Source organism: Haemorhous mexicanus, chromosome 2 (assembly GCF_027477595.1).
Source record: "Haemorhous mexicanus isolate bHaeMex1 chromosome 2, bHaeMex1.pri, whole genome shotgun sequence".
Classification (NCBI taxonomy): Eukaryota; Metazoa; Chordata; class Aves; order Passeriformes; family Fringillidae; genus Haemorhous; species Haemorhous mexicanus.
In genome coordinates, this window is record NC_082342.1 from 26,248,788 (window position 1) to 26,276,563 (window position 27,776).

Sequence of the window (27,776 nt, forward strand, 5' to 3'; positions counted from 1 at the left end):
ATTATATTATGAGAAATCTGTGTACCTCCTAGTGTAAATATTTATACTTTTGAATTTCCTTAGTAAACCGCCAGATATTATTCCCCAAAGAACATTATTTACTTGTTTTAGGTTTTAGATTATCTGCCCTTCAATTCTCTCGTGAGATCAAATTCTCACATTGCTGACACATAGGGGTTTTTAATTGCAGATCAAAGGGGAATACAATTCATACATGCATTGCAACATTGTCTTTTAACACCTAGCAGACAATAGTGACTAAAATTTGACTTCATAAGGCATTAAAATTTAGATATGATGCCAAAAAAAGTGCCATAAATCTCCTTGGAGCTGAAATTCACTCGTTATCCTTATATGATGAACTTCTGCACAGTCTTCTCTATGCTAAATCACTGCCAATACTGCAACACAATTTCAAAGGGAGAATTTCATTCACTCAAAGATCAGGGGATTACTAGTGCAGGAATTACTCTATTTAAATTTACATATGAATTCTGCTCTGTCTCAGTGTACCTGCAATTGTTAGGTTTCTGACAATACACAGTCTATTGATCAGTCTTGTTCAAGATTATGGGACAGACCCTGAATTCTAGCCTACCAATCTAATTCTGAATTATTGTGTATCTGTGGATAATTTTTGTCCCATCTTTCATGCTTTAAATTTTATCTGCTGTCTACTTTCCCCAGTCCTCAATAGGGATACAGAGAAGCTTACATGCCTTTGATTTATCTGCCTTGATGCCTACCTGATAAAAGTCATCATAATAATGTCATTTGTTATTTTTGCTTTGAGCTTTTAAATGGAAAATGCCCCATTGACTTCAATGGCACAAGATCCAGCATTTGTTTTCTACAGGAGGCTGCAAGGGAAATGGAAACTCTCAGTGAAGACTTCATCTCTTCACTAGCTCACAGAGTCAGTAATTTAAGGTGACCTTCCTCTATGCATTTGCCTATCTCACACCCTTTTGGAAAATTTTCTCTTTGATCCAGGAAGATGTGACTGGGCATTAAGGTATGAAACATTCTGCCACAATGCTTTCCAACATCACTGATAACAACCTGTTCTGTCATGTTAGTGTCTGTTTAACTTGTAAGTTCCTTAGGTCAAGGACTGTCTACAGCTCCTTGTTTATAATTACTAAATCTTTGTCCATCTTGATTAGTCCCTAGACGTTACAATAATAAACAAAGCAGTTAGGAATCATCAGTCACATCAGATTTGAACCAGAAGCATAAGGCAAGGCCTCATCATCCCTTATGCCATTCATTCAGTCTTTTTTCAGCACAAGACATTTCCACCTCCTGCTTCCCAACAATTCCCAGCTCTTATTTTTTTCTTTATGTGGCTAAAAAAAAGGTAAGAGAATAATCTCAAAAGTTCTTGGAAAGACTTCTCATCTGAGCCCCTCTGAGTCCAGACACCAACACAAAAACAGAAAAGCAGGGGGAAAAAAGAAAAGAATGTTTAGTTTGGTAAAAACATTTTGATCAAAACAGCTGCAATTTGCATGGATTAGATCTGGTCTACTGTCCTACAGAGGTAAGAACTGCACACTGGCTCTTTATGATTTCACAGCCCTCTGTAGGCTGCCAAATTAAGTATGTTTTGGATGAAAGTCTGAAAAGAGAGCTGGCATCAAAAAAAGTTTTGGTGTCCATTTCCAGCCCTAATAGTTTTCTTTTAATCTTTAGCCAGGGCATGGAAAATACAGTCCTCCTTCAATAAAAGTATTTAAGTGATCATCTGTTGGACTGTATGCGACTTGAAATTTGCCCCCTTTATAGGATGAATAAGCTTCATGGAATCTGGTTATAACCTGAAAAATCATGGTGGAAATTTTCACGAACTTTCTCTCCTCTTTACTCCCACAAAAATAACATTTTCACCTGTAGAACTACTTTTCTTTCTTCTGATGGTGCGTGAGGAGTAAACCAAGGACAGCATATATCTACCTGGAATAAAACCTAAAATTCTTCAAGGTTGTCCCACTGTATTTTAGTTCCCTAAATCTCTCAGATGGCCACTGTCATGTGGCCATCTAAGTGATTTTCTGTGTCCTGTTGTATGCTTACAGATAGAAAAAGGAAAAAATAATTGTTTACTTTTGGCTAGAGCCTGAAATAGTAAGTGAAAGCAGATGATGAACAACCAAAGTCTCAATACTGTACATTGGTTTTGCAGGGTTTTTTCCAAGTTCTTTTGAAATCCACACTCCCACCCCCAGATACACATGGCAGTGTTTGTAGGTTTTGAGCCTTGGGAGTGTTAGCAGCTGAGTCTTGGGTAACCTTTCCACTCCAGGGTGGGAGCTCCTCAGCTTGTGCAGCTAAACCACTGCTGGGCACTGGTCAGCCTGAAGTGATGAGACCATGGGAAAACAAACAAGTAAACAGGTGTCCTGTGGAAAGCATTGCACAACAAACAGACAAAAGACAGTGATTCATTTGCTGCTAAGTGACATCTTAAACCAAATACCAAAAGACATTAAAACTCTCTCTGTTAAAGGCTCACTATTACTTTCTGTGAGGATATTATACACACTTCTATGACATGGTGCAAATGTTAGGAACTGAAGGACAGCTTGCCCATCTAAACTTGACTTGCCACTTTCAGTTTGACATTACAATTTTCACTTTCTATACTGGGACTCTTAAATAAATTTTTAGTTTTCTCAGCTTTCTGTGTTTAGTCTCAGAGGTTGCTGTGCTTTGATAATAAAAGTAATACTTAGTTTTTACACAATATCTGTCATAAGTAGAAGACAACGCACTTCACAAAATAGATCTGTGTCGTTACCCTTTTACCTGAAGGAAAAACAAGACTTTTAGATGTGAAGAAATTGGCTTTTGATTATTAAAGTATTACACATAAAGCTTTTTTTTAAGGAAGATTAGAACATGCTAATTATTTTTTATTTTTGTTTACTCTTGTGGTAGACCTGTCCTGAATTCAGAGTAGGCAAAATGTGGTTCTTGGTGGTCACATGCAAATCACTGAATCCTTCTTTCCCTTTATATTCTTGTCTGTTGAAAATAGTGATGATATTTTGGTTTTAATTTTAAAATACTGATGATAATGCAAAGCAGATTAATAAAGTTACATTTAGAAGTAATGGTGAAGTGCCACAAGACCTTTGGCTCAGAAGTATTTAATGACAGGCAAGGCACTATTATTCATCTGCTACAATATTCTGGACTGCTCCTGAAATACTGATACTAAACCCAAAGAGCCATGACTGTCTACTTACATGAGCCTTATTGGACTAATGAAGTAAAGGAAATTATGTTTTTTAAGGAATCACTTTTTTGTCACCTCCCACGCTCCTCTGCTGTGACAGTAGCAGTTCCTACATTTACAGCAGCATCTTGGTTTGGATATTCTCTCAGTTAGATTTCACCTTGATAGCAGATTTGTAATGTGCTGAGTTGCCTTCCTAGAGTAGAGGTTCTGGAGCTGGAAAGAGGCAGCTGCACTGTACCCAGCCAGTAGTAAACACTTCTAAAAAGCATGGTACTACAGTCATTCATCTATAAACCACCTCCATATAACCTCCCCTAAGTTTCTCCTGCAGATCTATGCTGGTCCCACCTTTTAACAGGACTAGCTAACCCAGATGCCCCTGTTCTTTGCTGGGACCTCACACCCACCCGCTTCCCTTTCCTGAAACAGCATGCCAAGGAGCATGATGGATCACATAAGTCCATGGCCAGACATCTGTTTGCTTTCTATTTGGAAAAAGAGCTTTTCCCATTATATAGCCCAGTGTGCATGCCATCAGACACCCACAGTGTGTCTGGAATGTGGTGATACAGGAGCCTCTCATTGGCAGCATCCAACATTTTTATCAGCATTTCAGTACTGAGAGGTCTGAGTGCTGAGAGAGATGGGTTGAACTGGGGATATGAAGTGGTCACTCACTAGAAATGTGAAGGGAATTAAGGTGTGTGACTGTGATGGGATGCAAACTTTTAATAGTATTTGGTCCCTGGTTCTCACTGTGAAAGAGCCATAAGGGTGCAGGGGAAGAGTCAAAATAAAATAGAGAGGAGGACAATGAACCTTTCCACTGCAAAGCTGGAGTGCTGAAAAAGGAAGGGAACTCCTGTTGATATCTGCAGTCTTTGAGGTCTCATTAATCACTCCCTCATTTGCCTTTTACAATGCCAGCCCTAGAGATTCCACTGGTTTTGCCCTATTTTTTTCTCTGTACCCTCAGAACCTACTTAGCACTGAGCATTTGGGTGTTGTGTTTATCATGGAGAAATCTCCAATGATTTCTGAATTAGTTTCTTGGTGTACAGTATGTTATTTCTGTTGGTTTTCCTTTGAAATGCCTTATTTCTCAATGTTGTTATGCACAAGAAAATAACTTTTTACTTTTTGTCAGAACATTCTGCCACAAATTAGGTTATATGTAGGAAAATGTAGGAAATATAGGAAAATTGGTTGTTATCCCAAATCTAATAAGAAAGTGTGAAGAGAACTAATGCTTCCCTGTGGCAGTTTTTCACAGGGTGAGGTATAACTGTCATCTAGTGGTCATGATCTGTTCCTGAATTACTGTTTTCATTTGGATATAGCCAGAATATTTCTTATACCCAGGATGAAATATACTGAAGTAAACCTGAAAATACTGATCTAGGAAAAAAAATGTCTGAAAGACTTTGAGGTAAAGTGAAAAACCTTAGAATCTTTCATAAAAAAATGTATAACTTGGTGCAGCAAAGCTGTGAAGTCCCTTTTTCCTCTTTCTCCCACAATTTACCACAGTGACATATCACTTTCTGCTTTACTGAACAGCTGTGGGAGGCTAAAGATCAAGATAACTGAAGCTAAAATAGACCATCAAAATAACCCCTCAATAGTTATCCTGCTACAATCATTTTACAGGTCAGTCTCAACCACTCTGCAACAAGCTTGTTAATGCTATCAGAATAAAGCTGACTGTGTGCATCTCCTCACTTTGAGCTTCTTTGCATACCAATGTTTTGCAGCTGCTGATTGGTAAAGGCAATGCTGACACCTACATAATAACTACTGGAGTTCAGTGAATAAATGTGAAGAACAGCAGGACTGGTCTATGGTGTAATAAGAATATGCTCTTACAAAAAAGGAAAATTGGCAGAGCAAAATGCAGTGTTAGGCTGGAATGTTACTCCATGGCATTTGCACTTGCATGTAGTACTTGTGATACTGTGGACAGAAGCAGGTGTGATTCTCAGATTTATTTTAATGGAGAAATTCATCCGTAGTGATGAGTGAGGAAGCTTTTATGCAAACAGTATCTCCTGGAGTGAATTGGCTAGTATAAATCATAATACTTAGCAAACAAGCTTCCTGTCCAGTTTGGTTTCCAGATTATGTTTATAATTTGTATTTTCAAAAGGTGGTGGATCCCTAGTTTTGGATTAGGGTCCCTATCTTCAAAGTGCTTTGCAAACTCAGAACTTCAAGATATCATCTGCCTTATAATACTTAAAGTTTTATGCACATATTGAAGGGCAACACTGACAGAGGCAAATGATGGGGACCACAGGGAAATTACAAGACAGTCTTTATGAAGCTAGAAATAATTTCAGTATGCCCACATGCTTAAGAATGTAATTGCTATTGAGCAGATTTCATTGAAGAGGTTTAGCAAAGATATTGAATAAAAATGATGAGGTACCTCTCTGGAGGTTCATGCAGTTTCCTGACTGAGGACAGTGCTATCTGAGGTAAATGACAAAAAGCATGAGGTAGATTATTTTTAAACTTAACACATGGTCGAAAATAGCTGGCATCTTTAGTCCACCAGAGAGAAAAGATTTCTCAACGGTGAATGAAAGGGAGAAAAAGTTAGGATGTGGAAGCCTTTCTTACATATTCATTATTAAATATATTTAGTAGTGAATATTCTTTACTTAGTATTTTCTGTGAACAGATTTTGATCTGACTGCATAACTTCTGTGCAAATGTATTTTTTTATATTTCTTTCTAGTTATGACTAAATGCACTGTACACTTTTATTTCCCCACCAATTAAATTTGAATCAGTTTTTATTCTGCTAGAGATTTTAGATTTTTTAAATTTCATTTTAATAAATTGGGGTTTTAAAAAAAATTATTTAGAATTCCCTTGCCAATACACCCATTCTCAAGATTTGTGTAAGTACACTTATTCTTTAGATTTGTATGAAGAAAGCCCTGCTACATCTAGAGGGAGAATGCTCATGTGAAAGTCACCCAGCTCTAACAGGAAAACTTAAATTTCTGTAGCCAAGAGGATAAACATAGAAGACTCTCAGGTTATTTTAATTCATAACTGAAAGTAATCTGAGCAGTACTTCAGCAGTCACACACTGAACCAAAGGGTTACAATGGACAGGAGAGTTACAAACTAGGCTGCTAGTAGTAAACCATCAAATATGAGTAGGCGATACTGGCAGGAGAACATAGCTGTAAATCCTGCAAATTGTTGGGATTCAGGGACAGGGTAATGTCTGAAACACCCCTTTGACTGGACTCTGTTATTAGGAAACCTGTTTGAAGCAGGTAAGTGAGGATATAATTACCTTTCTGCTGATATTTGCAATGTAAGCAAATCTTATGTGGTTTTGTTACAGTGGTGAAGGGCTTGGCCTTGTTCCTCTGAAACAATTTTCAGCTAGAGACATCCAGAAATTGATGCATGTACAGAAGCTATGTTCAGCCTCAGGATTGGTGGTGCATCCATTTTTTAGCATTCCACTGCCATCCTAAAGCATAGGTGAGCAGCTGCTCTGTGGATGCACAGCAGCAGAGAATCTGCTGCCGTGCTGTGCGTGTGAGCTGGGTGCTCAGGACTCTCTACAGTCATAAGGTAACTGTGGGTATTAACTGCTTGTTTAGAGCAGGAATGGCAGTTATAACCTGTCAGGAGACTGAAAGATGCATGTGAAGATAAAATACAGCAGTAAAAGTGCGAGATGCAAATTTACCAAAATTCAATGTTGCGGCATGAGGTAGAGCATTGGTAAATGTGGTGAAGGCCAAAACCGTTCTATACGGGATGAGCTGAAAAGCTGCTGACTTTCTTCCTGTGACTTTGCAACATCTGGGGAGTTCAGAGGGCAGGCTGGCCTGACTGCTAAGAGTCAGCCAACACAGCACTTTTGTGTGGAGGATGTCTGCACCACAACAGCAGCATGGTGCACAGAGGAGCAGCAAGCACCCTGAGGGAGAGAGAGAGGAGTGCACAAAAGGGACTCTCTGCTTTAGAATTCCATGCTGCTGGGGACCAAGAGCATACCTGTGCATGTGTGTATACTCTTCATAAGAGTCATGAGACTCTTAACTCAATATTATTTATCACGGTCACAAACTAAGGTTCTGTTTTTCTGCCCATAGCAAGTCTGAATGTGGAACAAAGTAAAGGACAAAGAAAATAATCAACCAATAAGCAACTTAACGATGTCCAGGTCTGGAACTTACGTGATTTAGTCCAGTGTAACAGGCCTGTGAAGAATGATAAAACCCTACAGCTAGACAGTAGGTTAACAGATAATAGACTTCTGTAAATATAATATATATTGCTTATAAACTGGCAACGATCTACCTTCGAGAGCTGATGAACCCCGTTTATGAACACTGAACAACATAGAATACTTTCCAGTCCACAGAAAAACAGTCTTAAGAAGTGATGGCACTCTGGTTTTGAGTGGGAAAAAAAGATCACTGCTCAGTATAACACTTATTTTAAGTGAGGAATTTCAGAGGATTATGCCTGTGTTGACTGGCTCTCTTCCTTGGTCAGCCACTGGAAACTGAAGTTCCTTTAAAAGTTGTTTGTTGCTGCTTGATATTCAACTTTGATCCCTTCCACTCTAAAATGACATGCAAAAATGGAGAAAAGCAATACTTGCTTGCAAAAAGCACCTGGAGAAGAGTGGCTGCTTGATGGATGCTAGAGTGAGAGTAAATAACCAACTGTATCAGTTTGCATGAGTAATACATTTAGGAACTGCAATTAGCTTAGAAGTCTGTTTTCCAAGCACTGTGTCATAGTCCTTGGGAGCTTAGCTCAAAAGAAAGCTCTAGCAATGTGTGTCAAAAGATATTTCTAAATCTAAAGGAAAAGTTCAGTTCTTCTGATGTTGCAATCAGACCAAGTACCCAGTCAGTCTTTTAAAACACTGAAATAAGAGGTAGTCAACAGAGGTTTATAAACATGTCTCTTTATTCTTACTGTAAAGTCAGTTCATACTTTTGCTAGAAAGGCATCAATGAAAAAAATATGAGAACTGCTACTATATAGAGGATAATTTATTTTACTTATTTCCAAGGGATATTTTGTGAAGGTGAGAATAAGTCACCTCAAAATTAGACACTATAAGATACATAAGCTAATTTGCATAAAAAAAGCGAACTTGCAATTACATTGAAAAGAATATCAGTAAAATTTCTAGACATACAAATGAAAGAAAACTTCAGTTTTGGTAGTAAAAATAAATATTACTACAATTAGCAAGCATTTTATCTTTTTTGTACATTATTGCACATTTATAGAAGATATATTTGTACTTGTTTTGTGAAACATTTTATGTTTTGTTTTGGTTAAATTAGCCTATGAGTTTTGAGTAACATAAGTATTTTACAGTATCTTAATGCTTATACTCTTAATGAAGAGAGGAATGCCATATCTTCATGGAATCTTATAGAAAAATAACCATACCAGTGATCTGAAACTCTGAAGGAACATATTTAGTGGAAATCACAAAATGATGGAGTGGTTTGGGCTGGAAGGGACCTTAAAGATCATCAAGGTGCACCTGCCCTGGCACTGGCAGGGTCACCTTTCACTAGACCAGGTTGCTCAGAGCTCCTTCCAACCTGTTCTTGAACACTTCAAGGGGTGGGGCATCCACAGCTTCTCTGGCAACCTACTCCAGTGTCTCACTACCTCAAAGAAAAGAATTTCCTCCTAATATCCCATCTAAACCTACTCTCTTTCGTTCTGAATCTATTCCCCACTGCCCTATCACTTCATGCTCTTGTAAAAGTCCATTTCTGTCTTTCTTGCAGGTTTTCTTCAGGGACTGGAAGGCCACAATTTTGTCACCCCAAAGCCTTCTCTGTTCCAGGCTGAACAATCCCAACTCTCTCAGCCTTTCCTCATAGGAGAGGTGTTTCCATCCCTCTAATCATCTTGATGGCCTCCTTTGGATCTGCTCCAGCAGGTCCACGTCCTGCTTGTGCAGGGGACCCCAGAGCAGGATGCAGTACCTCAGGTGGGGTCTCACAAGAGCAAAGTAGAAGGGCAGAATCCCTTCCTTTCCCTGCTGGCCATGCTGCTCTGGATGCAGCCCAGGACATGTTTGGTTTTCTGGGATGCAAGCACACTTTGCTGGGTCATGGCCAGCCTCTCATCCACCCCAAGTCCTTCTCAGCAGGGCTGCTCTCAATCCATTCATGCCCCAGTCAGTGTTGATACCAGGGGTTGTCCCAACCCAGGTGCAGCACCTTGCTCTTGGTCTTGTTAAATCTCATGAGATTCCCATCGGCCCACTTATCAAACTTGTCCAGATTCTTCTGGATGACACTCCATGATGACTGGATATGAACCTAACAAGTGAATTAGCCATGCTGGTGCTGTCTCCTTCTTAGTGGATGACCTTAAATTTATCCCTTATTTCCATTTTCGGAACTAAGTCTTCCCTACCATTATTTTCTGCTATTTGAGTTATTCATTCAGTGATGATCAGTAGGTCATCAGGTGATGCGTTACTAATATATGTATTAGAAAAAAGTGGCTGCTGGTGGAAGAGTGTTTTGTTTCACTTCAGACAGAACACTCCTGTGGTCTCCCAAATGCGTACATCATAGTGTCAAGTGCATCAAAGTAACAATTACAAGTGACTGACAGAACTAGGATCCCAAGGCAACAACAGCAAAGGGAAGACTGGTCACAACTTCTTTTCCAGGAAAAACTATCGTGTGTGGTCAGTCACATCTTCCCAAGGAATAACACATTTTCCCAAGGAAGAAAGCAAAACAGGGAGAAAAAAAAGAACTATGGACTCATCAGCAAGCAGAGGTGTTTGAACAGACCTAGTGATCTATGCTGCCCCAAAATCTTCAAGTTTCTTTCTATAACCAGTCTTCTATAAAGAATCTCTTTCCTTTTCTGGTGTTGAATCATTCATGTTCCTGAACACAGGTCTTGTGGAAGATTCTGCCCCACTGTCAGATCAGACATTGAGTTGTAAATTACATTTTCCTTCTGCACATAAGTAGTATAAGGTTCCACTTCCATTGTGTCATCCTAGCAAAACAAAACCAAAACCTGTGAATACAAGGAGGAATTTAGCTTGGCAAGACTACAAATCTTTCATCTGGACGGAAGAAAATAACTGGGAAATAGTGCTCTCATATTTACTCCTCTTCAACTAAAGAAAAAAACCCCCTTGATTTCTTTTTCTGCCAAGGAATGTGGATTGCTGTTTCTACCAAAGATTTGGAGGGTGGTGAGGTACTGTTCCACTTGCCTCCTTTATCCTCCCTTCTACTCCACTTTTGTTAGCCTGAAAAAAATTTTGTTAGGGCCTGATTCTCTAGAAAGAGCAAATAATATGCTGGAGTCTTGGCCTTGATTCATTCCTAATCAGTCTGCATCTCAGTCTACAGACATGCCAATGAAAGTGCCATGACATGACAGCAAGAATGCTGGTACTTAAACCATTATTTTACATTAATGTAACTGTCTGTCAGCAGCAACTGGGAGGGAGGGCAGCAGAACAGCAGGAATACTAATAACTCGAATTGACCAAGTCTCTTTAGAAACTGAAGCATCTTTTTAAGCTGATGGCAGAATTTGAGTCTAGTGTATACTGTAGGTGCACAGATACCCTATAATTGTAACACATCTTGTCTGCATAGATAAGCTGTTATTTGGATTTGGCACCAGAGAACAGAGAAAGCTTACAAGTGAATTGCTCAGTTACACAGGAAGCTTCTAACAACATAAGATATCCAAAAATATCTCCCAGTTTGCAGCTCAGCTCTCCTTCCATGTTCTTGAGTATGATTTTTTCTTTGATAGTGGATTGACCATTCAAGATAAAGAGTGGCCTTCAAAATTCACACAATTATCATTCTGGACACCAAAAGGGATATTCTTTTTCTTTTGGTGTCTGTTAATCTTGTTGCTTAACCTTCTTGTTCACTAATAGTTTTCTTAATATCCCCCAACCCATGCTATTGTCTCCCGTCCTAACTATTATTTGGGGAGCAGTTGTGGTCAGAGTACATGATTTGACAAGGGAAATGTGGTGGGGCTGACTCCTTGTTAAAATTAAAGGATGGCTTTAGCTGAGTGTTTGCTGTTGGAACGCACCTCTAGTGTTTGCTCCAGGTCAAAGTTATGGTGAAGATAATAACTTTGTTTTGTCCTATAAAGAGCTAAGAGTAAATATGTCAGACACGGTAGTACCTGCTGAAAGCTGAGAGTAAAAATCTAATGTTTTCCTTTCACTGATCATGTTTCCAGGGCTACCAGAATGACCATAATTTGGTGATGGTCTAATTTGCATAATTCTCCTTACCTGTTGGGAATGTATAGGAGCGATGTCAGGAGGTTTGGTTTTGTGGCATGGTCTGTGAAAAATAAAAGTATTAAAATATGTTTGGCTGGATCACAGCTTGGTTTCTTTGATCAAAAGCTTATGAAACATTTCTTTTTCTTGTCTTCAAGAGTAAAACCTTCTCATGCCTCTCTCTCCTTGACATTTGATCCTGAAATTATAGCACCCTACCTTTCTTAAAAGGTCTTTTCTTATGTTTGTGGGTGCTTATACATAAAATGGAAGCAGATTAGAATCAAAGCCCTCTGCAAGGATATACATTTTGCAGTTAGTGAAATGGTATTGAACTAATTCTTCACCTCTGAGCGAAGAGGCCTGAGAGAAAAACAGTTAGTAACAGGCAAATGAGGAACCTAGCTGAGGTTTTCAGTACAGGTGCTTCCACTCCGCAAATTATTTCTGTAGGTACTCCTCAGAACTACATTTTTTTTTTTTTTCATAGGAAATCCTAAAGGGACTAGAGCCCAGCTTCACTCAAGGAATTTTTTAATAAATACAGATACAATCTGCTGTCCCTTCTGTTCATATGGCAGGCTGGTATTGTTTAGTCCTCTGGCATTTAGTGAAACTTATTAGGCAGCAGAACCAGTGCCCTGATCTAACCAAGAGAGATACTGGCAGACTAACACAGTATCTGAAGAAGATTTACTTTCACAGATTCCTATCAGAATGAAGTGTTCCTCTTTAGGAGGCAGTGCAATCAGAGTCCCTGGCCAACTTCATCCCATTTATATTTTACTCAGGGCATTATTCTGTGAAGATGTGTGCAATGCACAGTGCGCAGTGTCTTCAGTACAGAAATATTTGATGTAGTTAATTTGGTTAATCACAGCATCACAGACTGACAGAATAATATGATTTCAAGACACAAAGAGTACTTTAAAATTTCTTCTATCACTAGACAATTTTTCCTTAGCACCTTGGCATAAGTACATACCTATCACTGTGGAGCTTGAAATAGTAAATGACAGCCAGCAAGGTGATAATGATGAGAATACAAGTAATGATGCAGGCATATAGGAAAACGTTGGTGCTGATTTTCTCTAAACATAAAGAGACAGTCTCAGTTATATCTTCTTCTCAGTTTCTGTATTATTTCAGTACATGATTAAAGTTGCTTTAGCACATGCATGCATTTTCAGCATGCTTGTAAAACAAATAGAATGTCCTTCAGCAGAAGGGAAACTTACTAATGAAACTTTGCTGAGAAACACAAATGGAGTCTCTGTCAGAGGCAAAAGTAGATTCCACTAATGTCACAGTGGCGATTCATAATATATTTTCACAAGGCCACACCTGAGTTCCTCTCAAGGACTCATCATTTCTCAGCAGTCGTAAATATTCTCAAAAGCAACAAGAAAACCAAAGACCAGAACCCAAGGGTCATACGGTATTAGACACTCACAATTTGGAATGAAGGAATATATTTTTTCCTGCTAGCCACTTGAGACTTGACTCTCCATCTCTTACCATGATATTAAAATTTGCATCCAAAAAAAAAAAATCCTAATATTCTAATTCCAAGTGATTATTTGAATACAAAGATAATGACTGCTTTCTTTCTGTTTCCAAAAGCATTTTCATTAGCAAAAGAATACTACCACACTTATATATATCCCTTTTAGGGAAGAAAGCATTGGGAAATAATGTCCAGAACACAAACAAGCTGGTGATGTTTCTGGGCAAAGGCAGACAGGGATGATACTCTTGTCTCTATAGAATATCACTGAAGATTTCTGTATCTTTTAGACACTTTCCTTCCTAGAAGGACCAAGAGCTGAGTAAGCAATACAGGGGTTTGAACACTGAAAACATACAAAGGGAAGCTCACCTGAGGGACAGCAGGCTATGGACTGGCTCCAGTTCCCAGCTGGGTGGGACACCATGCAGATGGTCACGTTGGTGACATTGGTGCTACACGCTGTGAACTTGCTGAGGACAGTCACTGTCCCATTGTCGTGGCACTTCTCCTCTGCAGTGGAGCTGCCCTCTGGCACCCACGAGAGCTGAGCTGGCGGCTTCCCCGCCACTGCCTCGCACACGGGGCTGCCCTGCTCATCACAGGACAGGCTCAGCCTTGGGGGAGCTGCAAAGCACCAGCAAGGGGACATGCATGGAGTTAGCTGGGCACAGCTGGGCTGGGCTGTTCTTGTTCTCCACCCAAAATGAATCCGAACTGAACCCAGAGAAAAGAGGAGAATGAGGTTGGAGGTGCCATCCCATCCCACCCCATTCAGCAACATGGACCCAAAATACATGAGATGAAGAACAGCTCTCTTATTCCCTTTTGCCCAACTCTCCCCCATCCAGCTGAGCCTCATCACAGCCATTCATACCCTCTGTGTGTACATGGGAAATTGCTTCACGCCTGTCATTTCTAACTAGACAGTGGAAAAAGGAGCAGCAGAAGGGAGAAGAGTTACGGGAAATAAGGAGAAAGGAGACACAGAAATACTCCCAATGAAATGCATGAGTTTATCCCGGCAAGAATCACAGAATGGCTTAGGTTGGAAGGGACCTTAAAGATCCTCTAGTTCCAAAGACCCTGCCATGCAAAGTGACACCTTCCACAAGTCTGAGTTGCCTCAAGTCTCACCCAGCCTGGCCTTTAACACTGGGATGTCTACAGCTTCTCTGGACAATCAGTGTTCCAGTGGTTCACTACCCTCCCAATACCAAATATCTTCCTAATATCTAATCTAACCCTACCCTCACTAGTTTAATTTAAAAAAAAACCTCCCCTTTTGCACATTCCTTACCCAGCACAGTCAGGTAGTGGCTTATGTGGAAATTCCCTTCTGTTGATACCATTTCACAGGTGTAATTTCCCTCCTGGGCTATTCCCACTTGCTGTATCTCAAGGGCAGGAGGCAGACCTGCTCTGAATGTCCAGTCTATGTTGTCACTGCAGGTTGTTCTGTGTGTCGCGTTCTTATCAACCCTGTATACCAAGGTGCACAGGCCTCCAGCCGTGGGGGTTATCCTCCATGTTAGCATAGTTAGATTTCCTTTGACAGGGCAGGTGAGAACAGAGCTGTTACCTACAGTCATCACTAACACTGAGGAGCTGTTCCCTGAGGAGAAAAAAGGAGAATGTGTGTGAGAAGGAGCGCAGGAGTTGTGGTCTGGGCTTCACAGGGAAATGTCTGCAGTGCTACAAACAAGCGTGAGGCCATGCCTGTGCTCGTCTGCACACTCTCTGTCATCTCTTACAACAGCTGTGGATTATGGAGCCAGTGGCCTGTCTCGGCCACCCCCTGCAATACAAATTTCTCACTGAGGATCATCTTAATGGATAAGACTGGATGCTGGAGGAGGACTCTACTCTTGCCCATTGTCTTCAGCAGTTCCGCATCCAAAGGCTGTGCTTGTGTGAGCAAATCCTCCAGTGGGTTGCTTACGGGACCTAAAATACAGGAACATGACTATTGCATCTGGCCACATGGACAGTGGCTTTTCTCTCTATCTGCTGCTGCTCACAAAGTAAACAATTTTACTTCTGCATATTCATATGAAATCCAACACTCTGGGCAAAGGCCTTGTCTACACCTCTCAGGCATTGCACAGGTGCACATGGCACTGGTGGAGCTTTGTGTAGGAGGGAAGGATTTTGTCTTGTGTCTCAGGGTTTTCTTATATGTGCATTAGTGTTGCCTACATGTGCAAAGGAGCCTCTTTTGTGAGGCGCTTGTGCGACTGAGAGAAAAAAAGAGTCTGAGGTGCAGGTTGTAATCCAGTGTGAAGAGTAGCTGAGGGAATGGGACTTTTGTGTCCTCTGGCTTCTGCTGAAGTTAAAAGCAAGCAATCCCTAGATTTCACAATGTATATGAATGAAATTTTTCAATTAATGGCTTTATAGGAATAATACCCATAGCTGTTGTCCAAACAAACCTCTATTTACCACTTCACTCATTTCCTCTTTTACTTGGTGGCCAATAAACTTTTGGACAGTAAACCACTGATCTCTCAGTTCTTTGTGTCACAGGTGAGACACAAGTTGCTTCTTCCTTTGGCTGAGTAATCATTTTAGTCTGCAAGCTGTGTGTGAGGAGAAAGTCAGAGTATTACTTTCAAAACCTGTATTAATCTGGTCAGACAGCTGAAGTTAACCAATCTGATTGGTACTGACAAATAAGTTTTTCACACATTATTCCAAAAATATTAACCCCCTCCCTAAAGCTTACAAGCAAATACACTAATGCAGCAATTGAAAGTACATCTGGAATATGCAAAGAATTAGAAGATTAAATTTTTGCATGAATTAATGAAACCCTTGTCAGTTTTCCTCCGTGGTACAAGATCTGACTTTTCTGGGTTTTGCTACTCCCTACCCAGATCTGGAATTATATTATTTCTGCTGTCCAGCACATTGTCAAACCCAGTTCTTAAACATTCACAATGCCATAGGAAGTGGTCTTAATGAGCATCAACTTTAACGAATTAGTCAAATCTATTTGCCTCTTTAAGAAAATTACAGTTGGTTTTACCTTACTAATATTTTCTGAAATCTCATTATCTTCTTGAATCTAGGTGAATGAACCATTTCAGCTCAACTACTTTTGGTTTTGTTTGACTGTTTTCTGGGGAAATTTTTTTCTGACTTGCAAAATGAGCACACTTCACTGCATTTTAACTTCTTATATATTCCTTCAAAAGGTTTTTGCCTTTTCATTTTGAGTGTTATCTTCCTTTGTGTGAAGACACTTTGGCTCTTAAGAGTGTTCTGCGATACATTATTACTCTGGAGGTGTTTTTAAAGGACAAGTATTTTTCTACTAAATGGCATTCCAAGAAAGTGTGAGGTGTGTGTTTAAACTTTAAACTCAAATTATTTTACCAGGAGTGGAACTGAAAGAAGTCTTTTGTCTCGTTATAGTTTCTGGATGAGTTCAAGGAGTGCCTCTGAGAACTGGACAACAAAGTGTTTCCTCTCCCACTTTAGCGTTGCTAAGAGCCTCAGAGCTCCAAGTCATGCAGAGTATGGCTGACCTCATCTGAAAATGACTAAGCAAACCTAAGCACTCAAACCGCCCCTGTGTTGGAGCTGGTGGTATTTTTGGATAATGTTTGCAAATGTTGAGCAAGAATGACAATGTTGCGCATATTGAACTGGGTAGACTTCTATTTACATATTAAAGCAGCAGAAATTTACTTGTCTTTCAACTCGGCATCTCCTAAGCAGCTCATTGCAATGTAAAAGTTCCCCAACACAATGGGTTTTCAAGCTTCAAGGCTGTAAAGAAAGAGGCAGTGAAAGTGGTGCTTTTCACTATGCCTTTCTGTCATATTCTCCTCTGAATGAATCAGGTACCATTCACTTCAAATAAGAACCCACATCAGAAAGCTTAAAATCTGCTGAATCAAGCTTAAATACAATTTTAGGTTTACAGAAATTTTGTAGAAGGCTTATGAAATTCCCTTGTTATTGATTCAGAAGACTTTAAGTATGACAAGAATTTTTCCCAGATGACACAGTAATTAGTAAAAAATCTTCTTGCTTATCCTATCCACACAGCTTCATACTTTTGCAAAGAGGTCTTATTAATATAAAAGGTTAAACTGTCTTCACTTTACTGCCCTCTTTTATTGCTAGAGTGCAGGTAAACAGCATTAATGTAAATATTAATTGTGAATTTTCTTCCTTGATTTTCTTTTTTTTGGTACATGCTTCTAGAAACATGATCTTTTGATTTATTTTACATAAGAATGTGTCTGCCAAAAATCCTTAAAAGTTTGGTTAATTTGTGTTTCTGAAGTGACTTTGAAGTGACTCACGAGCAAAATAGGACTGGGCCTGGGTAATATTTGATAGGGAGCTTCTAAACCATGAAGAATAATGTCATCTATTTTCATGGAAGTTTCTGATAAACTTTCTATTTCAAACTAAAGTATAATCTCAGGAAATGTCAAAACTCGCTAGTTCTTACCACAGAGTTAGCTTTATTCAGAAGCAATCCAAAATGTATATTCCCAGAAATTAATATGTAAATAGCTATGGGATCCCCAAGCACAAAGGCAATTCCTTAAATAGAAATTATCCTCTTCCCTATCCCATCCTTCCTGGTCAGCCTTAGCATTTCCTCCACTTTGAAGATATTGGTAGGACCTCTCATTGGACTGAAGTTGGACATATTCTGCTTTCTCTTTCTAATGAGCATACCAAAAGCCATGTAAGCATCTAAAATTATATTTTAGTAGAACATAAATCAATATATCATAAAGTGACAGATCTGCAGGGGACACAGAATTGCTGACTTTACTCATGAAAGTAAAAGACGTGAAAATAAATCTACTCTGCTCCCTCTGCCCCTAAAGAACAGGTTCTTTCCCTCAGTCTTCTTTTCTACTCCACACGCTTTTGCTGACTTGTCACGTTGCACTTTTTTTACATGATCACATCTGAGCTCCTTTTCCCTCACTTTCATGACTTCTTATGGGCCTGCTACAATCAAGCCCTTTGCCAAGGTCTCCTGATCTGCTTTCTTTGTCCTCCTTATGCTGCCTGCCCCAGTCTGCTCTTGGATATGTACTCAGCAGCTCTGAGGGAAGGTGCAATCTCCCCTTTCCTCTGGAAATTTCACTAAACCTAGAGGGTGTATGTCTACTCTACAGAAGAACTAAACAAACAGAAGTGTTTCTTGTGGTTTAATCCCAGCTGGCAACAAAGCCCCACACAGCCACAAGCTCACCCTCATGGACTCCCCCTACAGTGGGATGGGGAGAGAATCAGAAAGGTGAGAAAACTCAGAGGTTAATAGGTAAAGCAAAAGCTATGCACACAAGAAAAGGAAAACACCTCAAGGGCAGGAAGATGTTCAGCCATTTCCACGAAAGCAGGACTGTATCATGCATAGTGGTAACTTGGGAAGACAAACATCATAGCTCCAAGCATCCCTTCTTTGTTCTTCCACCAGTTTTATGTGCTGAGCATGATGCCACATGGTCTGGAATATGCCTATGGCCAGTTGGGTTCAGCTGTCCCGGCTGTGTTCTCTCCCAGCTCTTTTGGACCACAGTCCACTCAGTGCTGGTGTGAGAATCAGAAAAGGCCTTGGCTCTGTGTGAGCACTGCTCAAAACATCTCTGTAATGTCAACACAGTTTCCAGCACAAATCCAGCTCCATAGAAACCACTATGAAGAAAATGAGCTATCTCCCTGCCAAAAGCCAGCACAGTATTCCATTTCTGTTAAAGAGAAAATGTTCAGTGCTGCAAGGATTTTAATTCAGACCTCTCACCACACCACTGTCTTCTGGAATGGTCTGTCCATGCTGCAAAGTGGCTAAAAGTCATTTGCTGCTGTTTCCTCTGTGATAACCAATTGGTTTGTGACCAGTGCGTTAAGGCAGATATATGGTGCCCACATCAGCATTTATCTGCTCAAAGGCTCAGAAACAAATCAGCATGTTGCACAGCTACAGCTCTTGAGGTGAAATCTCATCTTACAGCTGAACTGAACTGACAGCTTGCTGTGGCTGAAAAAGGGGATAATTAGTGCAGCAGGGCCTCATCCTCTGTGGCCCTGCAGAGAGCAAGAGATTTGAAGAGGTGTGAGCTATCAAGCTCATCTTGGTGCAGTGCTAATTATGGGATGGTAATTAAATGTGAGCACTGTTAACTATTTCATTGCACACAAGAGATATGAAATAAAGGGTCCAATATTTATTGTAAATAACATCTCATTTTCAGTTATGTTCTTCACAATTGAGTTGACTCTGGAAAACAGCAATAATTTTTTCTGTTAGCCAGAAAGAGCAGAGCTCAGGAAACCAGGAGTATGCGCTGTCCGTCACACTGATGTGGAAAACAGAGGAGTCAGGTTCTGGGAGTTCTGTACAGCACCAGACTGAACCATTTTATTTTGGTCGTGAATGCAAATCCATTGTGATCGGGTTTCACCTTGGAGACTCATCTGATAGCAGCAGGCCTTTAGGTTCTCCAGTTTGACTGAAGCCTCTGAAATCTATCTAATTATGCCATCTCTCATTGTCTCTCCTTGACTGTTGCAGAAGACTTCAAGTCATGTCTGAGAAGGTTCTCAAGCTCTATTGCAGTGCACTGAGCACCCATTCTAATGCACAGATTCCACTTTTATGGAAAAAACAAACTTGGTTGAGGAGTTCACATTTGTGTTTCAAAAATGTGCTGGTTATTGTTGTCATTGTAAGGTTACTGTAATTTGAAAAGACTGGGGGAAAAAATTTGCTCTTTTTTTTTTGAGTGTGGTTTATGCAGTATGTTTGAAAGCTCTCATGAATAACTAGTTGCTCCAGCTTCTTTTCAGTATCACTTATTTTGTCATTTCTCCTATTTCTCAGAGACTTTCTCACACTAAAAGAAGTAAGGTTTTAAAAACAGGAACATTTGATTGTAAAGCCACTAAACTTTTGAGAGGAATCACTGCAAAATCAGAGACAGATACGCAGGCTGAAAGTGCTTTTGGCTGCTTTCAAACAGAAAAGATTTCCAGCCTCTGGTATTCTTCATAGCAGGTTTTAAACCACAGTAGAAATTTTTTTTGCCTCAATTTCCATGACAGCCTCTTGCAAAATTTAACTGTGAAAGAGTTTTTTGCACTATAAAGAGACTACTTTACTTTCTCAGACATATTTCTCAGACATCCTATTGATTCTTTATTTCTTACTGTAATAATTTACCAGAGCATTTTGATGCCTCTTCCCCCTACACCCTCTGTAGGTATTAAACTTAGAGATATAATGAACTGAAACAATGATCATACCACAGCCAATGACTAACTGTATCTTGGAATGAATGTAGTAAATGAGTCACAGCAAGTCATAAGCAAAATGCAGCACTTGACTCTTGGAAGAGTTCAGATACAAGTCTGTATTCTGCACCTGTTTTCCCCTTCTACTACCACAGAGTTCCTGTGACACCCAGCAAGGCTTGTCTGGAATGAAATGAAAGATAAAGAGAAGTGCTTTGTACTAGGGTTGGAATTGCTGATGTACTGACAGATTCTTATATAGTGTAGCTTTGTGCCTTTGAAAACATAGTCACTACAGTACAGGATGGAGTGTGGGCTAAAAACCACCCCTGTGTTTCGGATGAGAAGCAAGTAGTTAGACTACTTTAAATTTCATTATAGAAACACATCAAATAGCTGACCTAAGTTCATATGCCTCTGTTTCTTGAAACCTAGATCACAGCTTTTTCAGCACGGATGTATCTTTAAAAGGACACATTAAAAGACTTATGCCTTTATTGCTATTACCACACTCACACACTTTTAACCACACTTACCATTATTCCCTGAAAAGATGTCCTATTTTAATTTCATTCTAGTTAGGCTTTTCATTTATCTTCAAAATTCTCTTTTTTCCTCATACTCAAATTGTTATTTTGTTCTTCTTTTAACATTTCTTATCTGTCACAACTACTAAATGTCATTAACATTTCTTTTCTGTCATCACTACCATGCCACTTGCAGTACTTTTCTTGCCACCAAGAAAAGTATTAAGTATTATCACTCTTTCTTGCTGTTTCATGCAAACTGAGATAGTAATCTCATGCTCTTTGTCATTGGTTTTACAATATGAAGTGCTCATAGAATGGCTGGATTTTTTGAGACTGCAAACTTCAACATGAAGTTGAAATATGTTGCAGAGCACTGAGGACACTGATAGCAGACAATAGTGATCTCAAGGTTTCAGTCTTCCCTCTCAAGGTGGAATATACCTTTGCAGTTGCCAGTTCCTAATTTGTAACTTTTCTATGATTTTTCAATTCTCTTAAGCTTTCTCCAGTATCTTTTCAAGCAGTCTTTCAAGAAAGCTGATTTTGAAGGCAATGAAAAGATGATAAAGCTCACTTTGGTAGAGATGTGTTCGATACAATGTCCCCTTGAAAAAAAATTAAGCTGAAAGAATAAAGGGACAACTACAGGGATTACAACTCTCCAAGGGATGGATAAAGAACTGGGTTAAGGAGAGGAAGAAAAGGCAATTAAATGGTGGTGCCAGTTTTAAGGTAGCTTGCTGATAATGTTTCTCAGCAGCTGAATTTTGCCGTAATTCTATTTAAGTTTTTTACTAATGCCATTGGCTGTATCAGCAGCGTGTGAGGAAATCTGTTGAAAGCAGGAAGAGCACAGTGTAATTAGCATAAAGAATTGATCTGTCACACAAGAAGAATCAGTTGACCTTTACGAGTAGAATGTTAGATGTGTGCTGAAATTCAGCAGCTAAAAATGTCATAATAATAAAAAACAGGTAGTATAACAAATTTTGACTGGAAAGTAGAATCCAGAACCATGCCTTAATCAGTACTAAAACCAGCTTTTCAATAAAATGGGTCCTTGTTTTGGTGCTCAAATTGTTTGTGAAAAGTGCTTTCTAATACAATGCCTGCAATTTGATCCAGTGATTCAGTGATTTATCCCCATGTAAACAGGTTATGTCTCAATAAAATATGACTAAAGGAAAAAAAAGGATGGGCACACTTCTTAAGTGAAGGGAACAGACACTGTTGGCCAAATCTTCAGCTGATAATAAATCATCACTGAACCTGGTAAGCTGTCACATAGTATATCAGTCTGGCTGTAAACTTTGAACTTTGCTACTTCTGAACTGTGCAAAGTAAGTAAATCTTCCTCCTTGCAGAATGTGAGCTGGAATGGATGAGGGCAAAAGGGATTTGCACTTGATGTCAAAGTGCCTTGGGTAGTATTGCTTTCAGAGTAGCACTGTGACACCACGTGTGACAAAGTGCTTCCAGTTCTTAGTATAGAAACAGATACAAATGGTTTTATATTTTGTTCTATGTGCTGAACTTGGCCTTTTACTCTCAGCCACGTGAGAAGAAAAATAAACCGAGTACTGTTCACTTTTGCTTAAGCAGCATTTTCTTACTATTCTAAACAAAAATAGATCATTGTCTGCAAACTGTAGGTTGTATACGGTCTTTTTCATACTTTGCAGAGAGCAGATAACAAACTGCTATGAAAACATGCTTCTGACCTCACTTTTATATGGTTGAAATCACAGTCATACCTTGCCTAGTGCTTACCTTTAGCATTGCAGTTTTCATTCCAGTATTGTCTTATTCAACACCAAGATAAGGCAGCATAAGAAAATCCTCTATGCTTTTTTCTTAAGAATGATTGCACCTCTAACTACAAAATATATCAGCTGTGAGTTTTAAGTAACACCTACCTCTAAAAGTGCACTCACAGTTAAAGAAAATCTGCTTGCTATGTAAGTCATGAAGTATGTGGTCAGTTTGGAAGACTGAACTTCCTTCTTTCCATGGTTTTGAAAGCAGACAAGCTCAGGCACAAATGCACTCTGTGTTTGGACCACAGCAAAGTAAAATGTCGGTATCATATGGATGTGTTTGGAAGATTGTACTAGGGCAGTTTAGATGTGTTCTAAGAAAATTTTTGCTTTATTTCATGGTACAGAAATCTTTTAAAAGAATTTGGATGAGAAAAACAGGCTGCTTGGGTTCAGATGCTTTTAGGGTAAAAGAAGTCAGAATAATTCCAGCACACAGTCCCAAAGGAGCAGCAAAGAAATAGTGAAATGGAGACAAATGTGAGTTTGTCTTACATAATAGATTTTTTTAGGCTATGATTTTTTGTATCTGGAGCAAGATTCCACCATAAACTAGAATAGAAGTCAACAGAGACAGATGTAGTGAAACATACTGCATGGGCAGTATAGTCAAAAAGCAATAAAACACTGGTACACTAGTGAAAAAGAATGTACTAGTTTTAAGGAAAGAAATTAAAATGAAAGCAGTAGCATTCAAGGAAGTTATATAGGCAGGCAAACTTGAACTGTAGCTAGGTTGCTCTGTAAATCTACTTTCATTCACCTCATAGTCTATAATTTCAGCACAATGTCACTGACTTCAGTTTTTCACTATTGATAAAACTGAACAACCATTGGGAATCACATCTCATTACTGAATAATGGATTTCTTGCAGCTTCCTGTGAAGCACTTGGACATATCCATTGTCACAGGATAAACCACAGAGGTAGTACATTCCCAGTCAATCCAGAAAATGTTATTTCAATAAAAAGAGATTTATTGCATGGACTTCTCATGGAAGATCTTGCCTGTCCTTACCACTCTCCCTTGGAGTATACTCAACCACTTTAGGTGTCGTGTGTGCTTAGCTAAACTAGAGATCTTCAGAGCATTACCAAAAATATTTTAATGTCGAGTCTTTTTTACTGCTGCTACTGAGGATTGTCACAAAAGGAATTTTAGTAGAGATCATGCCCCAACAGCTTCAGTAGCTTATTATCCAACTCTTCCTAAGGGTAGATCTAGGTATGACAATTAGGAAGCAACCTCAGCCTTTTTTCTGAGCTGCCCAATCTGCTGTGGTAAAAACTAACTCAGTCACACAAAACAACATGCTGAGGAAATGTTAAGGAAAATGTTAATGGAGATAAAGTCTGGTTACATACAACAAATTTTCCATGGCTTCATTTCTTGTAGCTTGCTCTAGTCTTCAGAAGGGGGGACATAGCTCCTTCTGAGCTTCAGGCAACACTGAAGACTAAAATTATCTGGACAGAATATGCACATTAGGTCAGCTTTACACATTTAGCCTGTGATCTCTGAAGGAAAAAACCCTTACTGCTAGATCTTGCTCAGAAGAGCCACCCTCATACTGAAGGAAACAAGTTTAGAAGCAGTGCTAGCTAAAAACTTCCCATCAAATGTAGGCTGCTTTTTATTGGGAGCAGATTGAGGAAAGAGGTTTCAGGTGTGAAAATAGATTTCAATGGAACATCTTTTTTTATATTCTTTGAAGGGCAATATAAATGGTTAACCAAGACACAAAGAAGTTAAAATCCAAATACCTTAGGGTGAAAACTCCCCACTTTTTGGCATTAAACTTTTTAAAAATATTTCCAGCAAAGTGAATTTTTTAAGATAATTTTTGCCAGTAGGATTCCCCTTTGTCTCCCTACATTTTCTTCAATATTCTGTGGTGTATCCACACTCCTTTATTTTCTGAGCAACTGTCCTCAAAAATGTAGACTGTCTTTGATGCTACCATAATTGATCTGCATGAACTTGAGCAGGTTCCTCAATATTCTTTTGAGATAGTTCATACCTAAAGAATAGGGACAGATCTTTTACTACCAGTATGCCTATTGTGAGGTTAATGATCCAAATAATGTTAATAATGTTCATGAAGTATTTAAATTTTTTCCAGTGGGTAGCTCAGGGGTAACCATTTAGAACCCCTCATCATCACACCAAAGACATTATAGATGGATGTTCCATCACTGCCAACGACTGCATCTGTTTTGCCTTAAAATACCACAAAGGAGATATTTTTATTTTCTGACCAAGAGGAATGACCTAACTCATGTCGATGTAGTTTAGTTCTATCTGTCCATAATAGGAATGGACGCATGTATGTTGCATATTTTTCAAAGATGTCCGAAGTTTAATTTGGATCTCATGGACCTATCTGCCTTCCTCCTCCTATACAGAAACAGTTTAAGTTTCTGGAACTGCTCCTCAAATCCTTTGTTTCATTATCAAATCCCTGTTTTGCTGTATGGTGTCTGGAAGAGCATAAGCTCTGAAAATGCAAATGAGCAGTATGTGGGAAACATTAACTGCTGTAGTTAAACTGTATTAAAATGAAGTCAACTACACTAAAAGACAGAAAATTTGGACTGCCGTTGCCCTTGGTACAAAAGCCTTTCTCCATCTTGATACTGGCCATGCCCCTTAGAACGAAATTCCAGAAGCTGCTCCCCTCTTTCAGCACATCAGAGACCTTCCACTTCTCCTCTGAAAGGTCCATGAAATCCCTACTCTATTTCAAAGTGCCTGCAGCCCCTCTTCAGCAGAAACTACACATCCAAAAGCTTCAAGTTCCCAAACAATTTCCCAGGCATACTTTTAGGGTGTCAAAAGGCTCATTTTCTCAGATGATGTGCATTTGGAGGTCTTAGGAAAAAGGCTATTTGTGAAAAATTGTATTTTCCCAGCTAAGGGTCACTACATAGTTGCCTACATGGAAGTCACAGGGGAAATACCTGACAGCCTTGTGACCACTAAGAAAAGATGAGCAGGAGTGGGTATGGGAAAGCATATCTTAACTGTGCTTCATAATTTTTAGCACTATATTAAAGCCACAGAACTATTTATAGCTTTTGTAAAGAAAGGAGCTATGCACATGTCCCATTCTTACGTCCCAATGGCCAGTTGGTTCCCGTTAGACTCACCTGCTAATCTCATTACCATGGTGAGGATGAGCAGCACAAAAACATACACGATCTTCCCAGCAATCATCATGTTGGTTCCTGCTTTCATGGCTCAAGCAGCTCCCTCACTCCATCCATCCCTCCACCAACTTAACTGTGCTCATGGGGAGCATTTCTTGCCTGCCAGTACATCCTCAACAGCCAGTGTCAATGTTTCCTCTCCCCCTTTCCCATGCCTCTCCTTTAGCTGTGCATGCTCCTGACTGACTGGCTCCTCAAAGCTGGAGCGGTTCCTCCTTCTGACTTTTCAGAGCTTCCTGTGCTGAGAACCCAGGCAAACACTGAGGAAACAGGCTGAGCAATTCTGCCTTCCGTTCATTGGCTCTCTTCAGGAGGCTGATGAGTGAAGATAAACCCTGCAGCAGAGTTCAGAGAGAGTAAAACCAGAGGAGATTATTCAGTGCTGAGTTTAATATCAAAAAGGAAATCTTAGTCTTGGGAAACTAGAGAGAGACTTCATGTTTCTCACTACTTTTACTTCTGCTAGTTCTTTATCACATCTTCGGCACAACCTCCAAGAAAATTCTTTCGCATGTCTTCTCAAAAAAAAAAAAAAGTAGTCTTAAATCTTCTCTGTAAGCGACATTTTCAATTATTTCTCTCTGAAGTACCTACTTAGTAGATGGAATTCTACACTTCCCATACATATACACAGCCTCATGAGAACTTTTAAGTTCAGACCTTATGAACTCTTAAATAAGTTGTAGGTGTACCTTTACTCCATCTCCACCCCTGCCAGCTAAAATATTACAAATCCAAAACTCATTTTTTGCAGAATCTGAAAAAAATTGTGAATATGGGACAGTTTTCAGGAAAACTGAAGAATGTCTTATTCTGGAGAGTTGAAACAAGGAAACAGTAAATATTTCCAAAATGAAACTCTGATACTTCATTTAAATAATGCTTTTGTTAGAATCTGATCTAATTTGAAGGGGGCAGAAATCTGTACAAAAGCTGAAATATTGAGGAATTTTTTTTTTTTTTTGGCACAGCTGAAATTACATTTTTCTCTGGACAACAAAGACATAAACCAATTCACTATTATGTGCCCTTAATCTAGTGCAGGCTTCCCATGGGGTCACAGCCTCCTCTCAGACATCCACCTCCTCCAGTGTGGGGCTGCTCCATGGGCTGCAGGTAGATCTCTGCACCAGGGACTGCAGGGGAATCATTGCTTCAGCACCTGGAACACCTCCTCCCCCTCCTTCTCTGACCTCAGTGTCTGCAGGGCTGTTTCTTTCACACATTCTCATTCCTTTTACCAGGTGAAGTTGCTTGGCTGTTGCCCCCCACTGCTTAAATGTGTTATCCCATAGGATGGGCTATCCATTGAGCAGCAGTGGAGAAGTTTGTGTGCTGAAATTTCACCAGATGACATCTGGTAAATTTTATGGGTACTAGAAGCTGTAAAGAAATGAAGCACTCTTTGTGCACAGAGACTTGTTTTCAAAGTTTATTAAGGTTCCTTCCTTTTACATTTTTTTTTCACCAAGTGCCATAACTTTTGTACCAGCAAAAATGGAGATGCTTCATGGAGAAGAGAGGAGCCAGCCCATGGGTGTGGTGAGAGTAAAAGGATGGGGTGCATAGAGCAACATAAATGTTGGTACCATGAGGAAGAGGCTGAGCAGTGTGGGAACACCAATAGGACAGACAGGAATTTTGTGTAGATGAGAAGGATTTAGGTAAAGCATGAGTGTGTATTATGTTAGTCCTGCATGGGTTGAATCAAGAGCTGCAAAACCCTGTGGCTCACTCTGCTACTGACAAAAGTAATTTTACTGAAAATTTCCACAGGAAAATACTGTCTTTGAATAAGAAACTGGGGTGCCCTTTGAGGAAAAGCTACCTCAAAAATATGAGGTTAAATCAGTATTTTAAAGAGAAGTGATGAATTTCATTTAGCTTT

General features: G+C 39.5%; 1 protein-coding gene across 2 annotated transcripts; it reads right to left on the reverse strand.

The window, feature by feature from the left end:
• Window positions 1-8,182: 8,182 nt before the first annotated feature.
• On the reverse strand, window positions 8,183-26,111 carry LOC132323110 (cell surface glycoprotein CD200 receptor 1-A-like). 2 transcript variants are annotated; one of them, XM_059837978.1, is made up of 6 exons: window positions 25,829-26,111; window positions 14,363-14,677; window positions 13,435-13,689; window positions 12,541-12,646; window positions 11,565-11,616; window positions 8,183-10,285 (listed from the first exon to the last, which is right to left on the reverse strand). In XM_059837978.1, the coding sequence occupies exons 1-6, from the start codon at window positions 25,914-25,916 to the stop codon at window positions 10,163-10,165; spliced, it is 939 nt and encodes a 312-aa protein (XP_059693961.1). In that variant the 5' UTR covers window positions 25,917-26,111; the 3' UTR covers window positions 8,183-10,162. The 2 variants fall into 2 exon arrangements, with proteins under 2 accessions (XP_059693961.1, XP_059693962.1); XM_059837979.1 differs by lacking the exon at window positions 12,541-12,646.
• Window positions 26,112-27,776: the final 1,665 nt, after the last annotated feature.

Bases quoted from the DNA above. Each gene is read 5' to 3' on its own strand.
- LOC132323110 (XM_059837978.1), bottom strand. From the start codon at position 25,916: ATGAAAGCAGGAACCAACATGATGATTGCTGGGAAGATCGTGTATGTT. The intron at 13,690-14,362 runs GTAAGGAATGTG...GGTGCTTTGCAG, and splicing joins CCACTACCTGACTGTGCTGG to CTCCCCCAAGGCTGAGCCTG. The intron at 11,617-12,540 runs GTATGTACTTAT...TATTTTTCACAG, and splicing joins TTCAAGCTCCACAGTGATAG to ACCATGCCACAAAACCAAAC.